Source organism: Tachypleus tridentatus, chromosome 12 (genome assembly GCF_004210375.1).
Source record: "Tachypleus tridentatus isolate NWPU-2018 chromosome 12, ASM421037v1, whole genome shotgun sequence".
NCBI lineage: Eukaryota > Metazoa > Arthropoda > Merostomata > Xiphosura > Limulidae > Tachypleus > Tachypleus tridentatus.
In genome coordinates this window covers 70,981,566-71,004,132 of record NC_134836.1, presented here as the reverse complement: position 1 = coordinate 71,004,132, position 22,567 = coordinate 70,981,566, and the positions used below count along the sequence as shown (strand labels likewise).

The 22,567-nt window shown below is 35.5% G+C and overlaps 1 protein-coding gene across 1 annotated transcript in view; it reads left to right on the top strand.

Annotated features, from left to right (window-relative positions):
* The window catches only part of LOC143233551 (SPARC-like), a 28,781-nt gene continuing 6,214 nt past the window's right edge, over nucleotides 1-22,567 (top strand). The window contains exons 1-4 of the mRNA XM_076469885.1: nucleotides 1-134; nucleotides 14,012-14,100; nucleotides 18,323-18,488; nucleotides 22,074-22,189. Of these exons, the coding sequence (XP_076326000.1) occupies nucleotides 14,035-14,100; nucleotides 18,323-18,488; nucleotides 22,074-22,189 (348 nt within the window). The 5' untranslated portion in view covers nucleotides 1-134; nucleotides 14,012-14,034. The remainder of the gene's footprint in view (nucleotides 135-14,011; nucleotides 14,101-18,322; nucleotides 18,489-22,073; nucleotides 22,190-22,567) is intronic.

Below are 22,567 nucleotides of genomic sequence, written 5' to 3'. Positions count from 1 at the left end.
GATAAACAACAGAGGGAACGACATAAATCTGCTAGCTTGCCCTCTATGATTATTTATTGTAACTAGTGCTAGAGTAGTAAGCTAGTATCCTTTGGATCGCTGAAGGGGTGAATGCCAGAGCTGCAGTTTAAAAAGTAAGTAATCTTACACGTATTAGTTACATTTTACGTTGAGGTAATAGCATATAAGTGAGAAAAAATCGTGGGAATTTTTTAAACTGCTCATTAAACGATTTTTTTTAATTTATGTTTGAACAGGAACCATTTGAAAGTATTTGTTATTAATTGAAGTTTCTAATACGTAGGTCCTCAGCTGGAACAGTGATAAGTCTACCGACTTAACAATACTTAAATCCGGGGTTTGTGTTCTCGCGTTATACCAACAAAGTAGCTTAATTTAGCTTTTCTCGAAAACGAACAAACTACAGAGGAAATATGATTGTAAAGTACACTGAAAATTTGTAGATAGTTTCACTTCATAAGAAGTGAGTGTAACTGGAAAGTTTGATTTTGTTCTACGTGGGCCTGGCATGGCCAAGCTCGTAAGGCGTGCGACTCGTAATCCGAGGGTCGTGGGTTCGCGCCCGCATCGCGCTAAACTTGCTCGCCCTCCCAGCCGTGGGGGTGTATAATGTGACGGTCAATCCCACTATTCGTTGGTAAAAGAGTAGCCCAAGAGTTGGCGGTGGGTGGTGATGACTAGCTGCCTTCCCTCTAGTCTTACACTGCTAAATTAGGGACGGCTAGCACAGATAGCCCTCGAGTAGCTTTGTGCGAAATTCCAAAAAAAAACAAAAAAAATGTTCTACGTGAAATGATCTGGAAGTCTTATCAAAATTATTTTATTTTTTCGAAATGTATAGTGCATACTAGAAGGATTACATATTGTGATAATTAAGTTGAAAAAATACGAACAAATCCATACAACGACATTTAGGGTTAGTGGTAGTTCTTGTTCTACGAGCCCTGATGAAGCCGCTTTAGCCGTCCTTAATTTAGCAATGACTTTTGGTTTAGTTTGTTTTGAATTTCGCGCAAAGCTACACGAGGGCTATCTGCGCTAGCCGTCCCTAATTTAACAGTGTAAGACAAGAGGGAAGACAGCTAGTCATCACCAGCCTCCGCCAACTATTGAGCTACCCTTTTACCAACGAATAATGGGATTAACCGCACATTATAACGTCCCCACGGCTGAAAGGGCGAGCATGTTTGGTGTGACGGAAATTTGAACCCGCGACCCTCAGATTACGAGTCGAAGGCTTTAACCCACCTGACCATGTCGGGCCCTTGCTGTTGAGAATTATTATTTTATTAGTATCGAACAAGAGTAGAATGACTTACAGAAAGTGAGTCTCACCCTTGTTCTGATGTTACGTCACACATCCTGCCACGTTTTACCAGCCTAAAACGTTATGTTATGTGCCATAATAATCTACATAAAGTAAGATATTCTTGATTTGTAAATCCATATAGGCTGAAAATTATTGTTGCGTCTATATAAGATTATGTAAACTGTTCGATCTTAACATACTTGTCCGGCTTGTGAACCCAAGGATCCGTGGTTCGCGCTCCATTGTCACAAAATCACGCTCTGTACTTTGGGGTTTGAGGTACGCTACATCTTCTTACTTTCCTTGTAATCTGTTAGTTTAGAATAAGAGATGGCTGTGCGCATATTAGCCCTTCTTAACCTTGCACGTAGTTTAAGGAGCAGTACTAATATCAAAACAACAAGCCAGATAGAACTTCCTTGGAGTTATCTTAATTAAATCAGTTTCCATATCTGTCAGGCCTGATGAATTTTAATGTCGCCATATTTCTTTCTGATCTCCCGCTGATAGTAAATCTACGGATTTACAACGCTAAAATTAGGGGTTCGATTCCCCTCGGTGTACTCAGCAGATAGCCCGATGTGGCTTTGCTATAAGAAAAACTTTTTCTGATGTCTTTGTAACAACTACTTTAGTTGTCGGCCACTAAATGAGTTTTAACCTGATTACTGTCAGTGCTAATTTATATTTTTGAAGAAACAATTTCTTATGACAAAATGTTCTGAAACAATAACTGTTCCTGAGGTTTTTAATCGTGTTATTAAAATAATTTACAAGATAGGTGAAAATCATAATGACAAGAAGAATGGTGAGAGAGGAAGTAGGTGTATTGTTTTATAACATTTTGTTTGTTTGTTTTGAATTTCGCACAAAGCTACTCGAGGACTATCTGTGCTAGCCGACCCTAATTTAGTAGTGTAAGACTAGAGGGAAGGCAGCTAGTCATCACCACCCACCGCCAACTCTTGGGCTACTCTTTTACCAACGAATAGTGGGATTGACCGTCACATTATACATCCCCACGGCTGGGAGGGCGATCATGTTTAGCGCGACGCGGGCGCGAACCCGCGACCCTCGGATTACGATTCGCACGCCTTACGCGCTTGGCCATGCCAGGCCCTGTTTTATAACAAATGTAATATCTTCCTTCTAGTCTTACACTGCTAAATTAGGGATGGCTATCTGAGATAGCCCTCGTGTAGCTTTTCGCGAACTTCTAACATTTTGAATTTTGTAATACCTGTTGCATAAATTTAGGGAACACGCGTTCTTGTTTGTTTGTTTGTTTTTGAATTTCGCCCAAAGCTACTTGAGGGCTATCTGTGCTAGCCATCCCTAATTTAGCAGTATAAGACTAGAGGGAAGGCAGCTAGTCATCACTACCCACCGCCAACTCTTGGGCTACTCTTTTACCACCGAATAGTGAGATTGACCGTCACATTATAACGAGCCAGCACGCGTTCTTAATTACAAGTTTTTATTTATTGAAATAAATGGAAAATGTTCACATCTTTCCTAAAGAGTCCATTGTTATACGTATGTGTGTGTGTTTTCATTTAGCAAAGCCACCTCGGACTATCTGGGGAGTCCACAGAGGGGAATCGAACCCCTTATTTTGACGTTGTAAATCTGTAGACTTAACGCTGTACTAGTTGGGGACTATGTTATATGTAATGATATTTATTGTTAAGGGGTACGAAGTAATTATAAAATATACGCCTCTCTAATTTTACTACTGTAAATTATATTTTGATTTAGAAGTTTGCTCGGGGTCACGTGACGTTACACCTAAGGGAGTTTATAAAAATAGTTTTAGAATTTTAATGATCAAAATATTTTGTAATTTTCTAGAAATAACGATACTTTATAAATATGAAAGTCAGCGAAGTTTTGAATCAGTTTTCTGTTCATTCAGTGACTGGAAAGTTCGTGAAGCGTCCACACCACAGTTAATTATCGGATATATTATGTTGTCTAGAAAAAATGTCGGAATTCTCATGATGATATTTAGAAGCTGAATGTTGAGTAACTTATCGTTGGTTGGTTACTCTAATCTAACGTTTGTCGCTTGGCTCCGGCATGGCCAGGTGGGTTAAGGCATTCGACTCGTAATCCGAGGGTCGCGGGTTTGAATCCCCGTCTCACAAAACAAGCTTGCCCTTTCAGCCATGGGGGCGTTATAATGTGACGGTCAGTCCAACTATTCGTTGGTAAAAGAGTAGGTCAAGAGTTGGTGGTGTGTTGTGATGATTAGCTGCCTTCCTTCTAGTCATATACTACTAAATTAGCAACGGCTAGCGCAGATAGCCCTCGTTTAGCTTTGCGCAAAATTAAAACAAACAAACAAACGTTTGTCGCATACTAGATGTCTTAATTATCAGCTGTTTCAACTCTAGTCAGAGTAATAAGTTTCGCAACCCCCAAATCAGCATGGACAAGAAGGACTTTCATCTGATTTTCTTGTGCGGCTTCAAACTTGGACGAAAAGCTATCGAAACTACATGGAACATCAACTAGGCATTCGACCATTGATTTGTCACTGAACGTACAGTTCAGCACTGGTTCCAAAGGTTTCAACATGTAGATGAAAGTCTTTAAGACCATGAAGGTCGTGGAAGGAAGCTACCCTGAGAGAAAAACACATTGAGGGAAGCAGTTGAGACAAACACTCTCACAATAGTACATGAGCTTGCAGAAAAGTTAGGCACAAGCAAATCAATCATTGCCAACTACATGAGTACTATTGGAAAGACGAAAAATTTGGATGAGTGAGTTCCGCATGAGCTGATGGTGTTAAGAAAATGGGTGTTATGAGACCTGTCAAGGATGACGCTCCAAAAACTGAACGAATTGGGAATCAAGGTTCTGCCTTGTCCACCTTATTCTTCAGATCTTTTCCCTACATAATTTGATTTTTCTCAAGCACTTTGACAATTTTTGAACAATAAACGCTTTCAAAACCATGCAGCTGCAGATGAAGCTTTCGGGGACTTCACTGACCATAGAAACTCTGATTTTACAGCAGGGTCATAAACAGCGTCGTTGTACGTTGACAAAAGCGTGTTGTAGCAAATGGTGCTTACTTTGATTAAAGCATGTTTTACAACATTGGGTTAGACTTTTCCAAACTTCGCAGTTCAAAAACGACGTTAATTTCTGGACAACCGAAAATCTAGTTGCTCGATTAATTAGCCTTTAAAATGCAGAGATGAGTTTATTTGTATGTTAATTATAGTATCATTAGCGGGTAAATTTCTGTTGAAAATCAAAACGTTATTTCTGGACTAGTACTTAGTGATAGTATCCCGTACAAGAAAGTAAGGAAGAAACAAGCAAATATGTTATATTTACGTGGACCGAACTTCGCGTTATTTTCACTAAATAATTTAAAATAACCAATCGAACAATCGAAGCGATAGAACATGTGATAGCAATATATTGTTTTTTTTATAAATAATGTATCTAGTATGAAAACTGACTCAACCGAGAAGTTAATAAAATAAACTTTCTTTAACAATAAGTTAGATGTTTTTATTAGATGTGAAACAATAAAAAATATGTTAAAATAAATTACATTGTGAATTAATCGGTATAACCGAATAAGTACATTATCCCAGTTGGCGTAGAAATATATATATACATATACATGCAATGTGGCTTTCTAATAGTAGTTCTACGTAGCTCTTAACCTAATACACGTGGACGTTTGTTTATCGTAGTAACTGTATTATTTTTATTTTTATGCACCAAATAAACTACTTATTTGCGAACCACAGTTTTGTAGTATAACAGTTATTATAAAACAGTTTCTACCCCGACTCCGTTCAGCACCAAAGATAATTTCACATTTATGTTATACGTATTTCGATAGCAATGAATTAGGCAATTATATAGCAAGCGTAATTTAATCAGAGTTTGCCGTGGAACTTTTATATTAATAATGTCTGACAAAACCATTGTTACTGTTTTGTGTTCATGATATGCTTTGTTAAGAAAGCCAGGTTTGCCACTCTTTTATTCACAATGTAGTTCATTTAGAACTTTACTGTTGTCTTTTTATGGTCCTATTGTTCATATATTTCATGGAAAACGTCGATACTGGCGTTTTAGGTTCTTTTGGTGCCGTTCACTAACAATATTATTGTTGCTGGTTCGTGTTCCTAGTGTAGTTCTCTGAAAATATTATTTTGGCTTGTTCATGTTCCCAGTGTAGTTCACTAACTGTATTTTTGTTGCTGGTTCATATTCCTAGTGTAATTCACTAACAATATTATTGTTGCTGGTTCATGTTCCTAGTGTAGTTCTCTGAAATATTTTTGTTGCTGGTTCATGTTCGTAGTGTAGTTCACTAACAATATTTTCTTGCTGGTTCATGTTCCTAGTGTAGTTCACTAACTATATTTTCTTGCTGGTTCATGTTCCTAGTGTAGTTCACTAACTATATTTTCTTGCTGGTTCATGTTCCACTAACTATATTTTCTTGCTGGTTCATGTTCCTAGTGTAGTTCACTAACTATATTTTCTTGCTGGTTCATGTTCCTAGTGTAGTTCACTAACAATATTTTCTTGCTAGTTCATGTTCCTAGTATGTTTATTGAGTGGATAAGCTCGAGGGTTCATCATGTTAAAAATTCTGTTTAAATATCCGAGGTGGGCACAACACAGATAGCCCATTGTGTAGTTTTGAGCTGTCAGCAAACAAATATTACTCAAAACCAGTAACTGATGACCTGTTAATGTAAAACAGATTGGTATCCATTTCTTTCTCTTTAACAAGTTCCTAGAGACACAACAGTCGTGGGTTCTTAGACGCCGTCATCAATATGCGTGACGTTAGTTGGTGTCTAGAGGTCAACAATCTTCTAAAAAACAGTGACTGTCTGTTACCCTCCAGATGACAGTAATCAATTTGTTTTGTTTAATGTACATCAGTATAAAATAAACCCACGCCATGCATTTGAATTGATGTAACCTTTTATAAGCTTTACTTTGAGCTTCTGTGATAAAAAACAAACAAACAAATACTTGAAGCACAAACAGACAGAAATATAAGACAAGTATATGTGTGGTTAGGTCTAGCGTGCATCACTAGTTCGAGACTGTGAGCACGAAGGTTCCTTATCATAAAGTAAAGACATTAGCCTTAGAAAGTTAACAGTTGTAGAAGTATCCAGGATGTCATTTCTGCATCATTGTAGTAATAACATCCGTATTTTGTTAAGTCTTCTATGTCTGGGTATACGTTACCATGGTTATTAAATAAATAAACATAGGACTCCTATAATAACTTGTTTATGTGATTTTTTTTCCAAAAATATTGAACATGCGGGTAGCTTTACCACCGTTGCGACATCTTTTATGGTTTTTGTGTCGTTGTTGTATTTTTGTTGTTGGCGGATTTAGTTCATTTTCTACATTTTATTTAACCCTTAATTGTATAGCAAAGACAAAGCCCAGAATATGGCTGATAAAGAAAACAAAACCAATTCAGAGCATATCGTCGTTCTTATAAGAAATTTTGATCGCCGAGTCAACTGTCCTTTCGCAAATCTAGAATGTATTTAGATCCAACCGTCCCCCGCTAATACAGCGGTAAGTCTATGGATTTACAACGCTAAAATCAGGGGTTCAATTCCCTTCGGTGGGCTCAGCAGATAGCCCGATGTGGCTTTGCTATAAGAAAACACACATACACACGTTTGACGTCTGGATAGGAAACGTTAATTTTCTTTTGTAATATTACGCTCAAAAACACGAAAAAAAGCTATTAATATATACATTTAATAAATAAATATAAATGTTTTATAATATCAAAAAATACATATTTTGATAAGTACGCCAATATAACTGACTAAACGTGTAATGAACAAATAACAACAGGTATCATGAATTAACTTTTATTGTCAATATCATTATTACAACTGCTGCCTTTTTAAAGTGCTTTCTGTTGAAACCGTCCTAGTGAGCACGTCCGCCAGGGGACTAAAGCACTCGACCAGTAATCTGAGGGTCGCGGGTTCGAATCCCAGTCACACCAAATATGCTCGCCTTTTCAGCTGTGGGGACGTTATAATGTGACATTCAATCCCATTATTCGTTGGTAAAAGAGTAGCTTAAAAGTTGGCGGTGGGTGGTGATGACTAGATGTCTTCCCTTTAGTTTTACACTGCTAAATTGGGGATAGCTCTTGCAGATAGCACTCGTGTAGCTTTGCGCGAAATTCAAAAACAAACAAACAATCGATTCACAATTTGCACTTTGGGGTCCGAACCCTGTCATCGAATGTGCTCGCTCTTTCAGCCGTGAGAACTTTATAATGTAATAGCCAATCTCACTATTAGATAGTAAAAATAGCTCAAGAGTTGGAAACGATAAATTTTCGTAAAAACGTTTGTTGATGTTGTTTTTTCTTGAGGTGTAAAATAAACATTATGAACATTACTCAGAAGTGTGAGGAAAATTCAGACCTACCGAAAAAATGAACCAACGAAATTGAGATATCTACTTGTTTCCAGAACACCAGATAAGATGCGTACCACTTATAGATTAAGAACGTCTAGCGCAAAATATCCCTCGAGTAATTTTGCCAGAAATTCAAAACAAACACTCAAAAGTGAACTAAGTCAAATCGATGAACTGTATTTTTATTAATTTATTTAAAGTTTAAACTCGTGAAAGCTTAATAGAAAAAAATAACCGTCCCAATAACATATCATATGTAATCACGTATGCTAATTGGATGTCACATTAATTACTTTGAAAAGTTATTAATCCACATATACGTACGAGACAGATTGTGTCTGTAAAATATGAATATATTTAAGTCCTACATTCTTTTCAAAATCAAATATAGAAACAGTTGATAAATCGTATAAAATGTAAAGTTGAATACAACAATGCTCAGTGTTGTTTTGTTTAATTGTTCCTCAGATTTTGCAAAGTAATCAATTACCGCAATTTGTGTAATTGTTTACTTGATATTTGACAGCTAAGACTAGTAACTGTTGATTTACAAGTGTTGCTATTTTAACATTCATAACACTATGTAGCAAAATTTTTACTTTTTCTTGTTCCTGGGCAGAAAGTGTTATTTCCCAAATGCTTATGCCTAAAGTAAATGGAAAAGACCTATTTTTCTCTTCAAACTTTGCTTTTGTGACCTGGGAGCATATAACGAAAACATGATGGGAGACTACATTTGGGGGCTGATAGGTGAAAGTGATTTACATTACAGTTGCAAATGTCGAGAAACTACCCACTTCTAAACATTTTTGTATAACTTTAGTATAAATACTTGCAAATCTTGATTCATGTGTTGTTTTATTCAGACATTATGTAAACGAAAATGTGTAAATTTGCCCGTTTTAACATAGAAAATAGGTTAACTTCTAATTTTCATTATCCAGGTCACAAAAGCAAAATTTGAAGGGAATAATGGCCATTTTTCGTGCTTTTACAACATAATCAATTAAGAAATAACACATACTATCCAGGAACAAAATTTGTGTTACATAGTGTAATCCGACACTCTCGGATTGCTACACCCAAAGTCTGATAATTTCGTTATCAAATTTCTCACTGTTGCGATTTGATTAGAAATCAGAAATATAGACATTTGTTTACACCTTAATTTCTTCCGGATTTTTTTAACAAAATGGAGGAACACGTCGCTGGAGCAAAAATATTTATGGAAACAAAAATAACACAAGTATTTATCTCATAACATGTGCTATCTACACTACTGAAAAAACAAACAACATCCACACACCGCCTCACTATGGCAGTTTTTCGAATGATGCCTTCTGATACTTGCGTCATTCAATATTAAACCCAGCATGGCAATCTGCGGGTCTCGGGCTCGAATCCTTGATACACCCAACATGCTCGTCCTTTCAACCGTTGGAGCGTTATAACCTGACGTTCAATTCCAATATTTGTTAATAAAAGGTAGCCCAATCGTTGGCGGTGAGTGGTGCTATCAAGCTGCTTTCCCTCTCGTCTATCACTGCTAAATTAGATACGGTTTTCGTAAATAGCCCTCCTGTAGCTTTGCACGAAATTCAAACCAATTCAACATTGTAAATATTGAGTGAGGTTGTTGGCGTCTAACACATAACCCAGAAAAGGGACAAACGCCCCACCACCATATTTTCCAGTTTGTGTTAACAAGTACATTAGACTAACTTAGTTTTTGTTTTATTTTTACCTGATGTATCTGTACTTCTAGTAAACGTCGTTAGAGGTCAGCTGTTGGAGAAAATATATTTAATTAAGTGTTTAAGTGCCTATGACCAAATGTTTAAATTCATATGATTAAGTATTAAGTGCATATTACTAAATGTGTAAGTTCATATGACTAAATATTAAGTGCCTATTACTAAATGTGTAAGTTCATATGACTAAGAATTAAGTGCTATTACTGAATGTTTAAGTTCATGTGACTAAGTATTAAGTGCCTATTACTAAATGTGTAAGTTCGTATGACTAAATCTTAAGTGCGTATTACTAAATATTTAAGTTTATATGACTAAGTATTAAGTGCCGATTACTGAATGTTTAAGTTCATATGACTAAGTATTAAGTGCTATTACTGAATGTTTAAGTTCATGTGACTAAGTATTAAGTGCCTATTACTAAATGTGTAAGTTCGTATGACTAAATCTTAAGTGCGTATTACTAAATATTTAAGTTTATATGACTAAGTATTAAGTGCCGATTACTGAATGTTTAAGTTCATCTGACTAAGTATTAAGTGCTATTACTAAATATTTAAGTTCATATGACTGAGTATCAAGTACCTATTAGTTAGTGTTTAAGTTTATATGACTAAACGTGTATAATTAAATATTTAAGTGCATACGACATGTGTCTAAAAACAGGAATGTCATAGTTTTGCAGAAAAAAGAAAAGAAATAAGATTATTATTCACATATATAATTATTTTTTGTACAAATAAACTCAGTAAGTGTAACATAACTAACACGAAGGTGTCACACATTTTATCCAAACTAGTTAACACACACACCTGTATATTGTGGAGGTTGTAAGTTGCTATTACTATATATATCTATTGTATGATATATATGGTACATAGCCTTGATACATTTGTCAGTCCTAGTCTACACTTTGTGATTAAACAGTACGTTGCAAACAATTCCGTAAGACAAATGTTTGGTTATTTTGACACGCTTTATGTGTCACCTCAAGGACGAGTGATTCCATGACACACATCATTGGTGAATACTTAGATTGTGTGTATAAGGTATCGTTTCATCGAGCAAATAAACAATAAAAGTGGTATAAGTGTTCGAAATGATTACTGAAGATAACTACATAAGAAATAACAAGGGCAGAGGCCAAGCCCTCTGTTTGGTGATTCAACAACTTTCTCTGTACAAACAAACGTACGTAACGCATTCCTTTACCAAGCATATATCCAAAGGCATTTATTTTTGTTGTCACATGTATATAGTGTTACATTTTGTTTTGAAAAGAAATCTATATCTAAATGTTCTGTAGTTGTGTCTCACACATCCATTAAAAACATAAGCCAATCAGAAACTGTAATATCACTTGTACAATTTTCATACATTAAACTATTTGAGAATTAATTTATTTTTAAAATAATGTACAATCACAAGCGGGAAAAAAATTATTTTAGGAAGATGAGTTATTACAAGAAACAAACAACTTTGATTTGTTTTACTGTTGTACAGATAGCACCATTTTCACTAATCGTTTGGCTTGGTATGGCCAGGCGAGTTAAGGCGTTCGACTCGTAATCTGAGGGTCGCGGGTTCGAATCCCCATCGCACCAAACATGCTTGCCCTTTCAACCGTGGGGACGTTATAATGTTACGGTCAATCCCACTATTCGTTGGTAAAAGAGCAGCCCAAGAGTTGGCGGTGAGTGGTTATGACTAGCTGCCTTCCCTCTAGTCCTACACTGCTAATTTAGGGACGGCTAGCGCAGATAGTCCTCGTGTAGCTTTGCGCGAAATTAAAAACAAACACAACAATAAAACAAAGGTTTCAAAGTCCTACATTTGATACCTTCCAAAGGAACTAAAAAATAAGAATGCTGTTCATGTATGTGAAAGAACTATAAACTAATCTTTCAGCCATCTTATAAAGGCTGAAGACGTGCATTTTATTCTTTTGATATCCATCCACGCAAGAGTTATTTTTATAATAACGAACATTGTCCAATCTGTCAGCCATCTCACGCAGAAGGCCTGCATTTTAAGCTCTTTGTTTTTATGGAGTTACAGTTCTCCACATAGAATAACCTTACTTGTAAACAAATGAAACGAAAACAGATGGTTGACATCAAACTTGTGTCATTTGTTAATAACTGCAATGTTTCGTAAAATCCGCTTGAATCGTAATTATGAAGTTTGACAGAGAACTGCACAAGATCACATACTTGTGATTCTAATCTATTTTATCGGTTTCGTTTACGAATATCCCTGTGAGTTTGCTTCTTTCTTTGACATAACTTATCTTTGAAAAAACAAACAACCGTTGAAGCCCAGGACGTCCTCTCCATAATTCACAGGTTTTTCTTACCTGTTGAACAGCCCATAGTTATGCGCAATTAAAAGGTCAGGTGTATGAAATGATGAATAGTTTTAACGGTTTATTTGTTTTTTAATTTTGTGCAAAGCTACACGAGGGCTATCTGCGGTAACCGCCCGTAATTTAGCAGTGTAAGACTAGGGAGAAAGCAGATAGTCATCACGTTCCATCGCCAACTCTTGAGCGACTCTTTTTACCAACGACTGACCGAAACATTATAATGTCCCCACGGCTGAAAGGGCGAGCATGTTTGGTGTAACGGGGATTCGAACCCGCAACCCACACATTACGAGTTGAGTGCCTACACAAATACAGTATGAAATAAAAGTGAATAATAGAACAGGTTAAGGGATGATGAAAAAAAAAACACATTTTAATCCACCAGTTTCGTTTTCTTATCTAACTGTAAAAAAAATAAAACAAAAACTTTATGTTTATATCCAATGGAGGCTTTCACGATTTAGGTTAATGAGAGTACTGTAGTCGCCGCTGATCTCAAACACAATTGTGACTAAGCTACACAAACGATAATGCGTTTCACACTCCTAGTGCAAGAGAAAGGTCATTTTGGTTAAAGTGTCGATTTTTCTTTTGAAAGTTATCACTAAAACACAAACGCAACTTCTCTTATCAGGGTTAAAAAATTCCAGTTTGACATCTAGGTCACCCAATTTTTTCATGTATGAGAAGATATTTCTTTCACGTTCGTCCTGTTTAGTCTCATATGAACCTTTATACACATAGTTGTTACGAGATATATGTTAATCTCAGACTCAGACTAGTGAATTTTTCTGTTGCATAGCTGTTCATTTTTCTGAATGAAGTTACTAGTTTAATTACTTGTTGGAACTTATATTGTGAAGAAAAAAACCTTGTTGTATTGTGTTTGTTTTTCAGTACAAAGCTACACAATTGGTTCTGGTGTTCTGGCCATCGTGAGTGTCCAAATTTTACTTTTAGCACAATAAATCTATAGACTTACCATTGAGCCACTAGAGAGCTCTTTTAAAATTAGACCAAGTCTTTCATATCTCGTGAGTGATTGTTAACTCTTATTTAAGGATCAGTCTAGAAGGCTTAAACATTGGACAATCAGTTTCTGATTGTTATTCATACGTAAGGTTTGCAGGCACGTCAAAATTGGCGTGAAAATGGAAAAGTAAAAGTCGTAAACGAATAGAACGTCACTGACAACCAATGAAAGTGTTTGAAATATTATTGAATAATTTCACACAATAACAAATATGATACATATAAACCGTAAATTGTTTGCTGTTTACAACAAATCTTAAGTAACTCAAGTAATAATGTGTCGTTTTAGAACCAGCACATACATTAAAGAGATGTACAAAAACTTTGGTTTGTACCAAAGTTTCGCGCGAAACCACACGAGGAAAAATCTGCTCTACCCGTCCCTAATTTAACAGTGACATAACTAGAGGGAAGGCAGCTCGTAAACACCACCCACCGCCAACACTTGGGCTACTATTTTTTACTAACGAATGATTAGATTGACTGACATTTGTTAACACACCTACGGTTGAAAGAGCGAACATTTCGATGACGGAGATTCGAACCCGAGATCCTCATATTTCGAGTCGAGTGCCCTAAACAGCAGGCTAGACCAGGCCCACAAAAAGTTGCCAAAAGTGTGATGTTTAGATTTTGCCAAAAAAACAAACTATTGTCTCCTTTCACTTTAGTTGGCGCCCTCAATTGGCACTGCGGCATGTCTACGGATTTATACTGACAGAACCTGGGTTTCGATACCCACAAGAAGCAGAGCACGGATAGCCCTTTTAGTAGCTCTATGCTTAACTGACAACAACAACTGTACATAAGTACGTATACCTGATAAAGCTAAACAAGTGTTTTTATGCCCTTGTTAAGTGTTTAAGGATGTAGTAGAAAATGGCGATAGGATTCTACATGTCACCGTGTCTGTGTTCTGACGTATTTTATTCTAAGAGTTTCTGTGTAATTGTACAGTCTTACTTTATCAAAAAGAAACTTCAGTTGGTCCAGTTTGTTCCTCTAAAAATGATTGTTATATTTGATTAAAGTGACTTGTTGTTCAATGTTTATATATGTATATTTTTCTAGCTACATAGCTGCACCTGTGAAGAATGAAGTTTATGTGTGTTCTGTTGCTTTCTATTCTTCTGTGTGGCGGCAGTCTTTCAGCCAGAAAGGTAGGTAATATTGAATAAAACGTCATCTGGTGGTTCAACGATAAACTAATGGAATTACAACGTTTAAACTAACAAACAAATATTTAGATTAGGCCATTTTCTGTTCTTAAATATAACTCCTGATGGTATAATTATTCGAACTATTATTATTTTCGTCTTTATTACCTGTATTTTTATTATTTTCACAAAGTTTCCACCAGTATATTCTTAGGCCGTCATCAGGTTTTATATCAGAATTTGAATGTGTCACAAAAAATGAAGATTTCTGTGCTTTAAGAGAATTCGAACTCCCGAACCCGACTATCCAGTGTAGAGTATGTAGATTGACGGTATTGCTAAATGACAAGTAAAACACATTTTTACCCTCAGTAAATATATTTTTATTTTATTTTAATCGTCCACATCGTATCTCGTCGCTATGAATGACAAAAATATGCAACAAAATAATCATATATGTAAAAACAACTTTAGTTACGAAAGATCAGTGAAATAGGTAGTAAAACAGTCTTGTATTAGAAAGTAGAGTGTGGTCAGTAGTAAAACAGGCTTGTATTAGAAAGTAGAGTGTGGTCAGTAGTAAAACAGGCTTGTATTAGAAAGTAGAGTATGGTCAGTAGTAAAACAGGCCTGTATTAGAAAGTAGAGTATGGTCAGTAGTAAAACAGGCTTGTATTAGAAAGTAGAGTGTGGTCAGTAGTAAAACAGGCTTGTATTAAAAAGTAAAGTGTGGTCAGTAGTAAAACAGGCTTGTATTAGAAAGTAGAGTGTGGTCAGTAGTAAAACAGGCTTGTATTAGAAAGTAGAGTATGGTCAGTAGTAAAACAGGCCTGTATTAGAAAGTAGAGTATGGTCAGTAGTAAAACAGGCTTGTATTAGAAAGTAGAGTGTGGTCAGTAGTAAAACAGGCTTGTATTAAAAAGTAAAGTGTGGTCAGTAGTAAAACAGGCTTGTATTAGAAAGTAGAGTGTGGTCAGTAGTAAAACAGGTTTGTATTAGAAAGTAGAGTGTGGTCAGTAGTAAAACAGGCTTGTATTAGAAAGTAGAGTGTGGTCAGTAGTAAAACAGGCTTGTATTAAAAAGTAGAGTGTGGTCAGTAGTAAGGCAGTCTTGTATTAGAAAGTAGAGCGTGATCAGTAGTAAAACAGGCTTGTATTAAAAAACCTCTGTCAAAATATAACTGAAGCTTTGAAAAGAAGTAGGAATCATGAATTATGATTCCATTATTCTAACGGTACTTTTGTTTCGTAGCAACATGGGTAACAAAAATAAAGACAAAAATAAAACATTAATTTTTCAGTTCAAGTTATCTTAGAAATAGACGCGAACATTTCTTTACATTTTTTTATGTTTTAGCCATAACAATGCACAGAACTTTTAAGCTAATGTGTATTGAAAATTATCTCATGCGTATGGAGTTAACCGTATTCAGATGTTTATACTTATATTAACTGGACTATAACCATCTTTTGTGATCCACACTGATTCTAAGTACTTCTGTTAATCGGACTATAACGATCTGTTCTGATCCACACTGATCCTAAGTACTTCTGTTAATCGGACTATAACGATCTGTTCTGATCCACTCTGATCATATGGAAGTGCGTGTGTAGGTAGCTCAGTTATGCTGAAACTGTTATTATTGGCCATGTATTTTTACCACGTGCCATTGGTGGAATGGAGCTCAAATATTTAAATTAATCCTTTTCAAATAAAGGAGAATATTAAATACACAATAATTATCCTGCTGTCTTTAAGGATATATTAGAACTAGACATACACAATAATTATCCTGCTGTCTTTAAGGATATATCACAATAATTATCCTGCTGTCTTTAAGGATGTATTAGAACTAGACATACACAATAATTATCCTGCTGTCTTTAAGGATATATCACAATAATTATCCTGCTGTCTTTAAGGATATATTAGAACTAGACATACACAATAATTATCCTGCTGTCTTTAAGGATATATCACAATAATTATCCTGCTGTCTTTAAGGATATATCACAATAATTATCCTGCTGTCTTTAAGGATATATTAGAACTAGACATAGACAATAATTATCCTGCTGTCTTTAAGGATATATCACAATAATTATCCTGCTGTCTTTAAGGATATATTAAAACTAGACATACACAATAATTATCCTGCTGTCTTTAAGGATATATTAGAACTAGACATACACAATAATTATCCTGCTGTCTTTAAGGATGTATTAGAACTAGACATACACAATAATTATCCTGTTGTCTTTAAGGATGTATTAGAACTAGACATACACAATAATTATCCTGCTGTCTTTAAGGATATATTAGAACTAGACATACACAATAATTATCCTGCTGTCTTTAAGGATATATCACAATATATATCCTGCTGTCTTTAAGAATATATTAGAACTAGACACACACAATGATTATCCTGTTGTCTTTAAGAATATGTTAGAACTAGACATACACAATAATTATCCTGCTGTCTTTAAGGATATATTAAAACTAGGCATACACAATAATTATCCTGCTGTCTTTAAGGATATATTAGAACTAGACATACACAATAATTATCCTGCTGTCTTTAAGGATATATTAGAACTAGACATACACATTAATTATCCTGCTGTCTTTAAGGATATATTAGAACTAGACTGTCGGTATTTTAAACAGTATTTTAGTTATAAAATTTAATAATGTTTTTGCTGCCTCCCCCAAAATTCTATTTTATCTTTCCTTTGGTATTATCGAAATATCTTGAATGAATGTAGCATTGTAGTATCAGTTATAGATGTCAAATTCCTTTATAATGATCCCCAGTGCCTCAGAGGTAAATCTGAGGGCTTATATATATAAAATCCAGGCTGCATTACCCGAGGTGGGCACATCACAGATAGCTCTTTGTGTAGTTCAGCATAATAACAAATAATACTTAATATCGTTCAAGCTGTGATAAATTTAAAATATAAACACAGTAAAGGTCAATCAACTGTACGTTAAAACGATGCCACCTACTTAATCGAGGTTGCTGAACAAGTTATTTAATCAGACATACAATTCAGCGGCATCGGATATGACGTTCTATACTCAACATGATTTTGTTTTAGACTAATATTATTCAATCATGTACATTCATAAAAACATAAACACATCAGTCATTAAGCAAGGTTTCACCTGAACTAAGAATTCTCTCCAGTTATGTTTTTTTCTGTACGTACATGTTATAAATTATGGGCTTTAGATTTAATGTAAAAATGTCTGTATTTGTACAGTGGGAAAAACAGTTGGGTGTCACCATATGTTTATCTGAATAAATACATGGATTACACGAGGTCGTTATGCAATACACTGGTAGCGTTTTGTTTTAGCACACATTATATACCCATTGCCGTGTTAGAACGCTAGTGCCACCTGGACGAAATATAAAATAATGATCCACACTTGCTTTAATAAAACAACTACATTTATTATTGATACACTATCAAGAAGTGAAAGAAGTATTTTTAAAAAGTAGTTTCTTATTATACACTTCATATTTTATTATTTATTAGCTGGGATTTCTATCCCCTAAAGTTAGGTAACTTCATTTTAATGAATGGTCATTTTATGACATGAAAAGTTGCTTTTCCTCATACGTTATTGTAAAGAAACAAAAAAATGCCCATAAAAACTACAAAACACAAAATGTGAAACTGTTTATTTGCACTTGTCTTTATAAGGATTCAACAAACCCTCTTGTGAATTTTGGAGAAGACCCGATAAGACAGTATGAAGTAGTGGTTAAATGAAACGACCATAAAAATCACAAAACGCAAAACTGAAAATTTGTAAGTTCCCCGCATGCACCTTGTAAACCTTCATACAAATTTTTGTGAATCTCCATATACCCCTTGTGAGGTAAAGTAGTTACTTGGACATACAACAGACAGTACTTTATATACAATATTAGCATACTCGCAAAGCGCGGTGATTCCCTGACAGTATTGGATTCTAGACAATTAACCCATTTACTCATTGGATAAAACGGTCCCATATAAAAGTTATGTAAACTTAACGTCTTAGCTTGCTGCGTCTCTGTATCACTCACTACACATATAAAGCTCATCCTCAAATTGTCTATTAACATAACTTTTATACCATCAAAGACTGTTTAAATATATATCTGATCCGTGCATAAGAAAGAAAGAAAAAACTTCGTGAAATTTAAACTGATTTTTATTGGTTTCAGCGCCACCATCGTAGTGAGAAGAAACTCGACGAGTGGGACATTGAATACACTAATGAAAAGGATGATCTGGACTATATTGCAGAGGATGACACTGATGAAAAAGATGGAGAAATAGCCTTCACGGACCATGATGATCTGAAGAGAGAAAATGGTGGATACGAAGAAGGTAAAAAATACACATATTTGTAATTTGAGTCGCAAGGTGTCAGGTGAACTATGTAAACTGTAAATATGACAATCAATTTATATTTGACGAAATAAAATAAATAAATTTCTCGCTCATGTATCTCAAAACGGCTGGTATGGGTATTAACTCTTTTATTGGTAAGGAGAGAACACCGTTTCGACCTTCCTAGGCCATCTTCAGGTTAACCGTTTCGAAATACATTTTTAGTTCAAGTGGGTTTCTCGTCATCAAGAATCTCTAGCTCATGGCACAGTGAAACGTTCTAGCAAAAACCTTGACAATAAAGTCCTATACATTATCCGTTTTGTCGAAGGAAGTTTTAGCTTTATTAATGAGAATAGCTTCTTTCATGGACCCTTAGATCCAGATTAATGCAAACTGGACTTGAAGTCCTGGATAGAGTCAAAGACAGTAGAAAATATCTGTGTCTCATTCTCGTAATTGCGGTATTAAAATCACGTGAATAGTTTAAACTATAGATACAACAATAAACGTAGGCACGAAAAGCTATTATGAGAACAGTCATATCCCAAGACAATTTTCAAAAAAAATCTTCGGTTAATTGATAATAAATATGAAGATCTTTATAATATCCATTATTTATTGAAGAAGATATGAAATGTTTGATGAGAACACCTACGTTCGTTCTTATCATCCACTCTCTGCAAGATCGGAAGATAATTCGAGAGTCCAAATTTGATGACGAGAGATCCACTTTCAGAAGATAAGGTTTGGAGACGGCTTTAATGGGTAACAAAAGAAACGTAATTACAAGTAACAAATGTGAAACGCTTGGACAAGTCACTAGATGTAGATGTACCTGCATCTATTTCCGTATTGGATTTGTTTTAACAATATTCTCTGACGCGTTGCTGTAGTTAACAACAGGAGTAACATCCCTAATTTAAACAACCAATGAGAACTACGATGAACGAAATGGAAGATTGTTGTTTGTTTGTAGTTTAGCACAAAGCTGAACAATGTGCTCTGCCCTCCACTAGTCTCGAAACCCGGGATCTAGCATGTTAATCCAGAGACATATTGCTGTGCCACTGAAGGGGGGGGGGCAAAACAGAAGAAATGTTTTGTTCAGTTATTCGTGCAACGCTACGCAAAAAAAAAAAAAAAAAACAAAAAAATTATCTATACATAGTCGGCCTAATTTTAAGATGGTTGACTAAAGAGAGAGAAGACACTTTCAATAGCGCCCACCATCACATATTTGGCTGTTTTGTTCGTATCGAATAGTGGGGTTTGATCATTATTCTTAAAGCAAACTGATAGTTCCAGAGTGCGGAGCTCGTTTTGGGGGGCGACATAACATTAATGATTTTCAGAATCATACTCTGCGATGTATGTAAATTACGTTGATAAAGATTTCTCGGTAGGTCAGCGATAATTTTACGAAGTTATGACACTGAAATCCGGGGTTCGATTCCTCTCCGCAGGTAGAACACAGATACGTCAATGTGTAGATTTATGTTTTCGAACAATCAAACAAAACATCGTTAGCTCACGGTAAACTCGATTCAAAAACTACTCTACTGACGTTATTGTTTAATTATCTAAAAATAGTCTTTTTCGACCATGGCAATCTGAGAGGCAATGGTTCGAACCTCCTTCCCACCAAACATACTCGCACTTTCAGTCATGGGGGCCTTATAATGTGACGGTCCGTTCTACTATTCGTTGATAAAAGAACATTCCAAGAGTTGGTGATGGGTGGTAATGATTAGTAGTTTCCCTCACTGCTAAATTAGAAACGGCTACTGCAGATAGGCCTCGTGTACCTTTGAACGAAATTCAAACAAATCGAAAATCGAAAACTTACGCGAGTCTTTTATCTCGGTTTTATTATTTATAAATCTACCTTATTTAAGTCTTGGTTTTTCGATTTAATTATCTACAAATCTGTCTTGTTGAAATGTACTGTTTATCACAATTTGCGAACCTCGTTTAGTAAGAACGTAAATATGTTTCATTGAAGTAGTTTTTATATCTTGGTTTTTCTGTATATAAATCTGTAAAACTGAAGTCCTTAATTATGTTTGTTTTACACGAGGGCTATCTGCGCTAGCCGTCCTTAATTTAGTAGTGTAAGACCAGAGGGAAGTCAGCTAGTTATCACCACCCACCGCCAATTCTTGGGCTACTCTTTTAGTAACGGAGAGTGGGATTGACTGTTACATTATAACATCCCCAAGGCTGAAAGGCGAGCAGGTTTGGTGTAACGAGGACTCGAACCCGCAACCCTCGGATTACGAACTGAGTACCTTACCCACCAGGCTTCATTATGTGAAAATCTGTATCATTGAAGTATTTATTTTTTCAGTTTATTTTTTATATAGATCTGTCTGATTGAAATATTTTACTTCGGTTTAGTTATGTAAATATCTGCCTTGTTAAAGTTATTATTATTTCATTATGCAGAAATCTGTCTTATTAAAGTTTGTTTTCGGTTTCATTTTGTTAAAATTTATTTAAATGCAGTATTTTTATTTTTATTTCATCATATATAGATCTGTCGTATAGAATTCTGTTATTTTGGTTTGGTTATGCAAATATCTGTCTTATTAAAGTCTTTGTTTAGATTTATTCATGGAAAGATATGTCTTACGGAAGTATTTCTATCTCGATTTCTTTACGTAGATATGTTTAAGTTATTGACCCTTCTGTTACCTGTATGGAATGTTTAGTTGTAAACTAAAACCGAACGTTATGAACATGTGTTTTTTTCGTAGTTTGTTTAATAAATACCAAGTTCTATAAACTATGATCTCGTGATGAATATCGTCCGAGTTTCGTTCTATAATGAGCCCGGCATGGCCCGGTGGTTAAGGCACTGGACTCGTAATTGGCGGGTTCGAACCCCTGTCACACTAAAGATATTCGCCCTTTCAGCCGCGGAGGCGTTACAATGCTGCGGTCAACCCCACTATTCGTTGGTAAAATAGGCCTTATCTAAAAGCAAACAAACACACTATAATACCTTGACTTAGTGATAAATATCACCTGAGTTTTACACTCTGTTTTAATTTTTAATTTCGCGCAAAGCTACACGTAGGCTATCTGCACAAGCCGTCCCTAATTTAGTAGTATAAGACTATAGGGGAGTAAGCTAGTCATCACCACTCACCTCCACCTCTTGGGCTACTCTTTTACCAACGAATAGTGGGATTAATCGTAACATTATAAATCCCCCATGGCTGAAAAGACGAATATTTTTGGTGTTACAAGTATTCGAACCTGTGACCCTCAGATTACCAGCCGAGTGCCATAATCACCTGGCCATGCTGGGCCATTTTACATTCCATAAAACATGATTTCTTGATGGATATCACTTGATTTCCACACTCTCTAAAACATGATTTCTTGATGGATATCACTTGATTTTCACGCTCTCTAAAACATGATTTCTTGATGGATATCACTTGATTTTCACGCTCTCTAAAACATGATTTCTTGATGGATATCACTTGATTTTCACACTCTATAAAACATGATTTCTTGGTGGATATCACTTGAATCTCACACCTAACATAACTCCTGTTATGATTCCTATAGATCCTTGTACTCAACATTACTGTGAGACTGGCCGTACTTGTGCCATGAACGATAAGGGAAAACCTTTCTGTGACTGTGTTACTGAGTGTGTAGTTGAAACAGATGAAAGAAGAAAAGTAAGAGATAAATAATTTTCATGCTGGTTTATTGACCCAAATTGCCCAAGATACGGTGCTTTTAAGACTGTTAAATGAAGCTAATTATCCAATAGTATTACAAATACATACGCATACATATTTTCTGTAAGGTACAAAATGGTTATTTGTAGCATCAAATATACATTATCTCTCAATTTTCGAGCATATATTCAACTTGTTTTTACCATTGAATCATATTCGTTAATTGTTTGTTTGTTTTTTGAATTTCGCGCAAAGCTACACGAGGGCTATCTGCGCTAGCCGTCCCTAATTTAGCAGTATAAGACTATAGGGAAGGCAGCTAGTCATCACTATCCACCGCCAACTGTTGAGCTACTCTTTTACCAACAAATAATG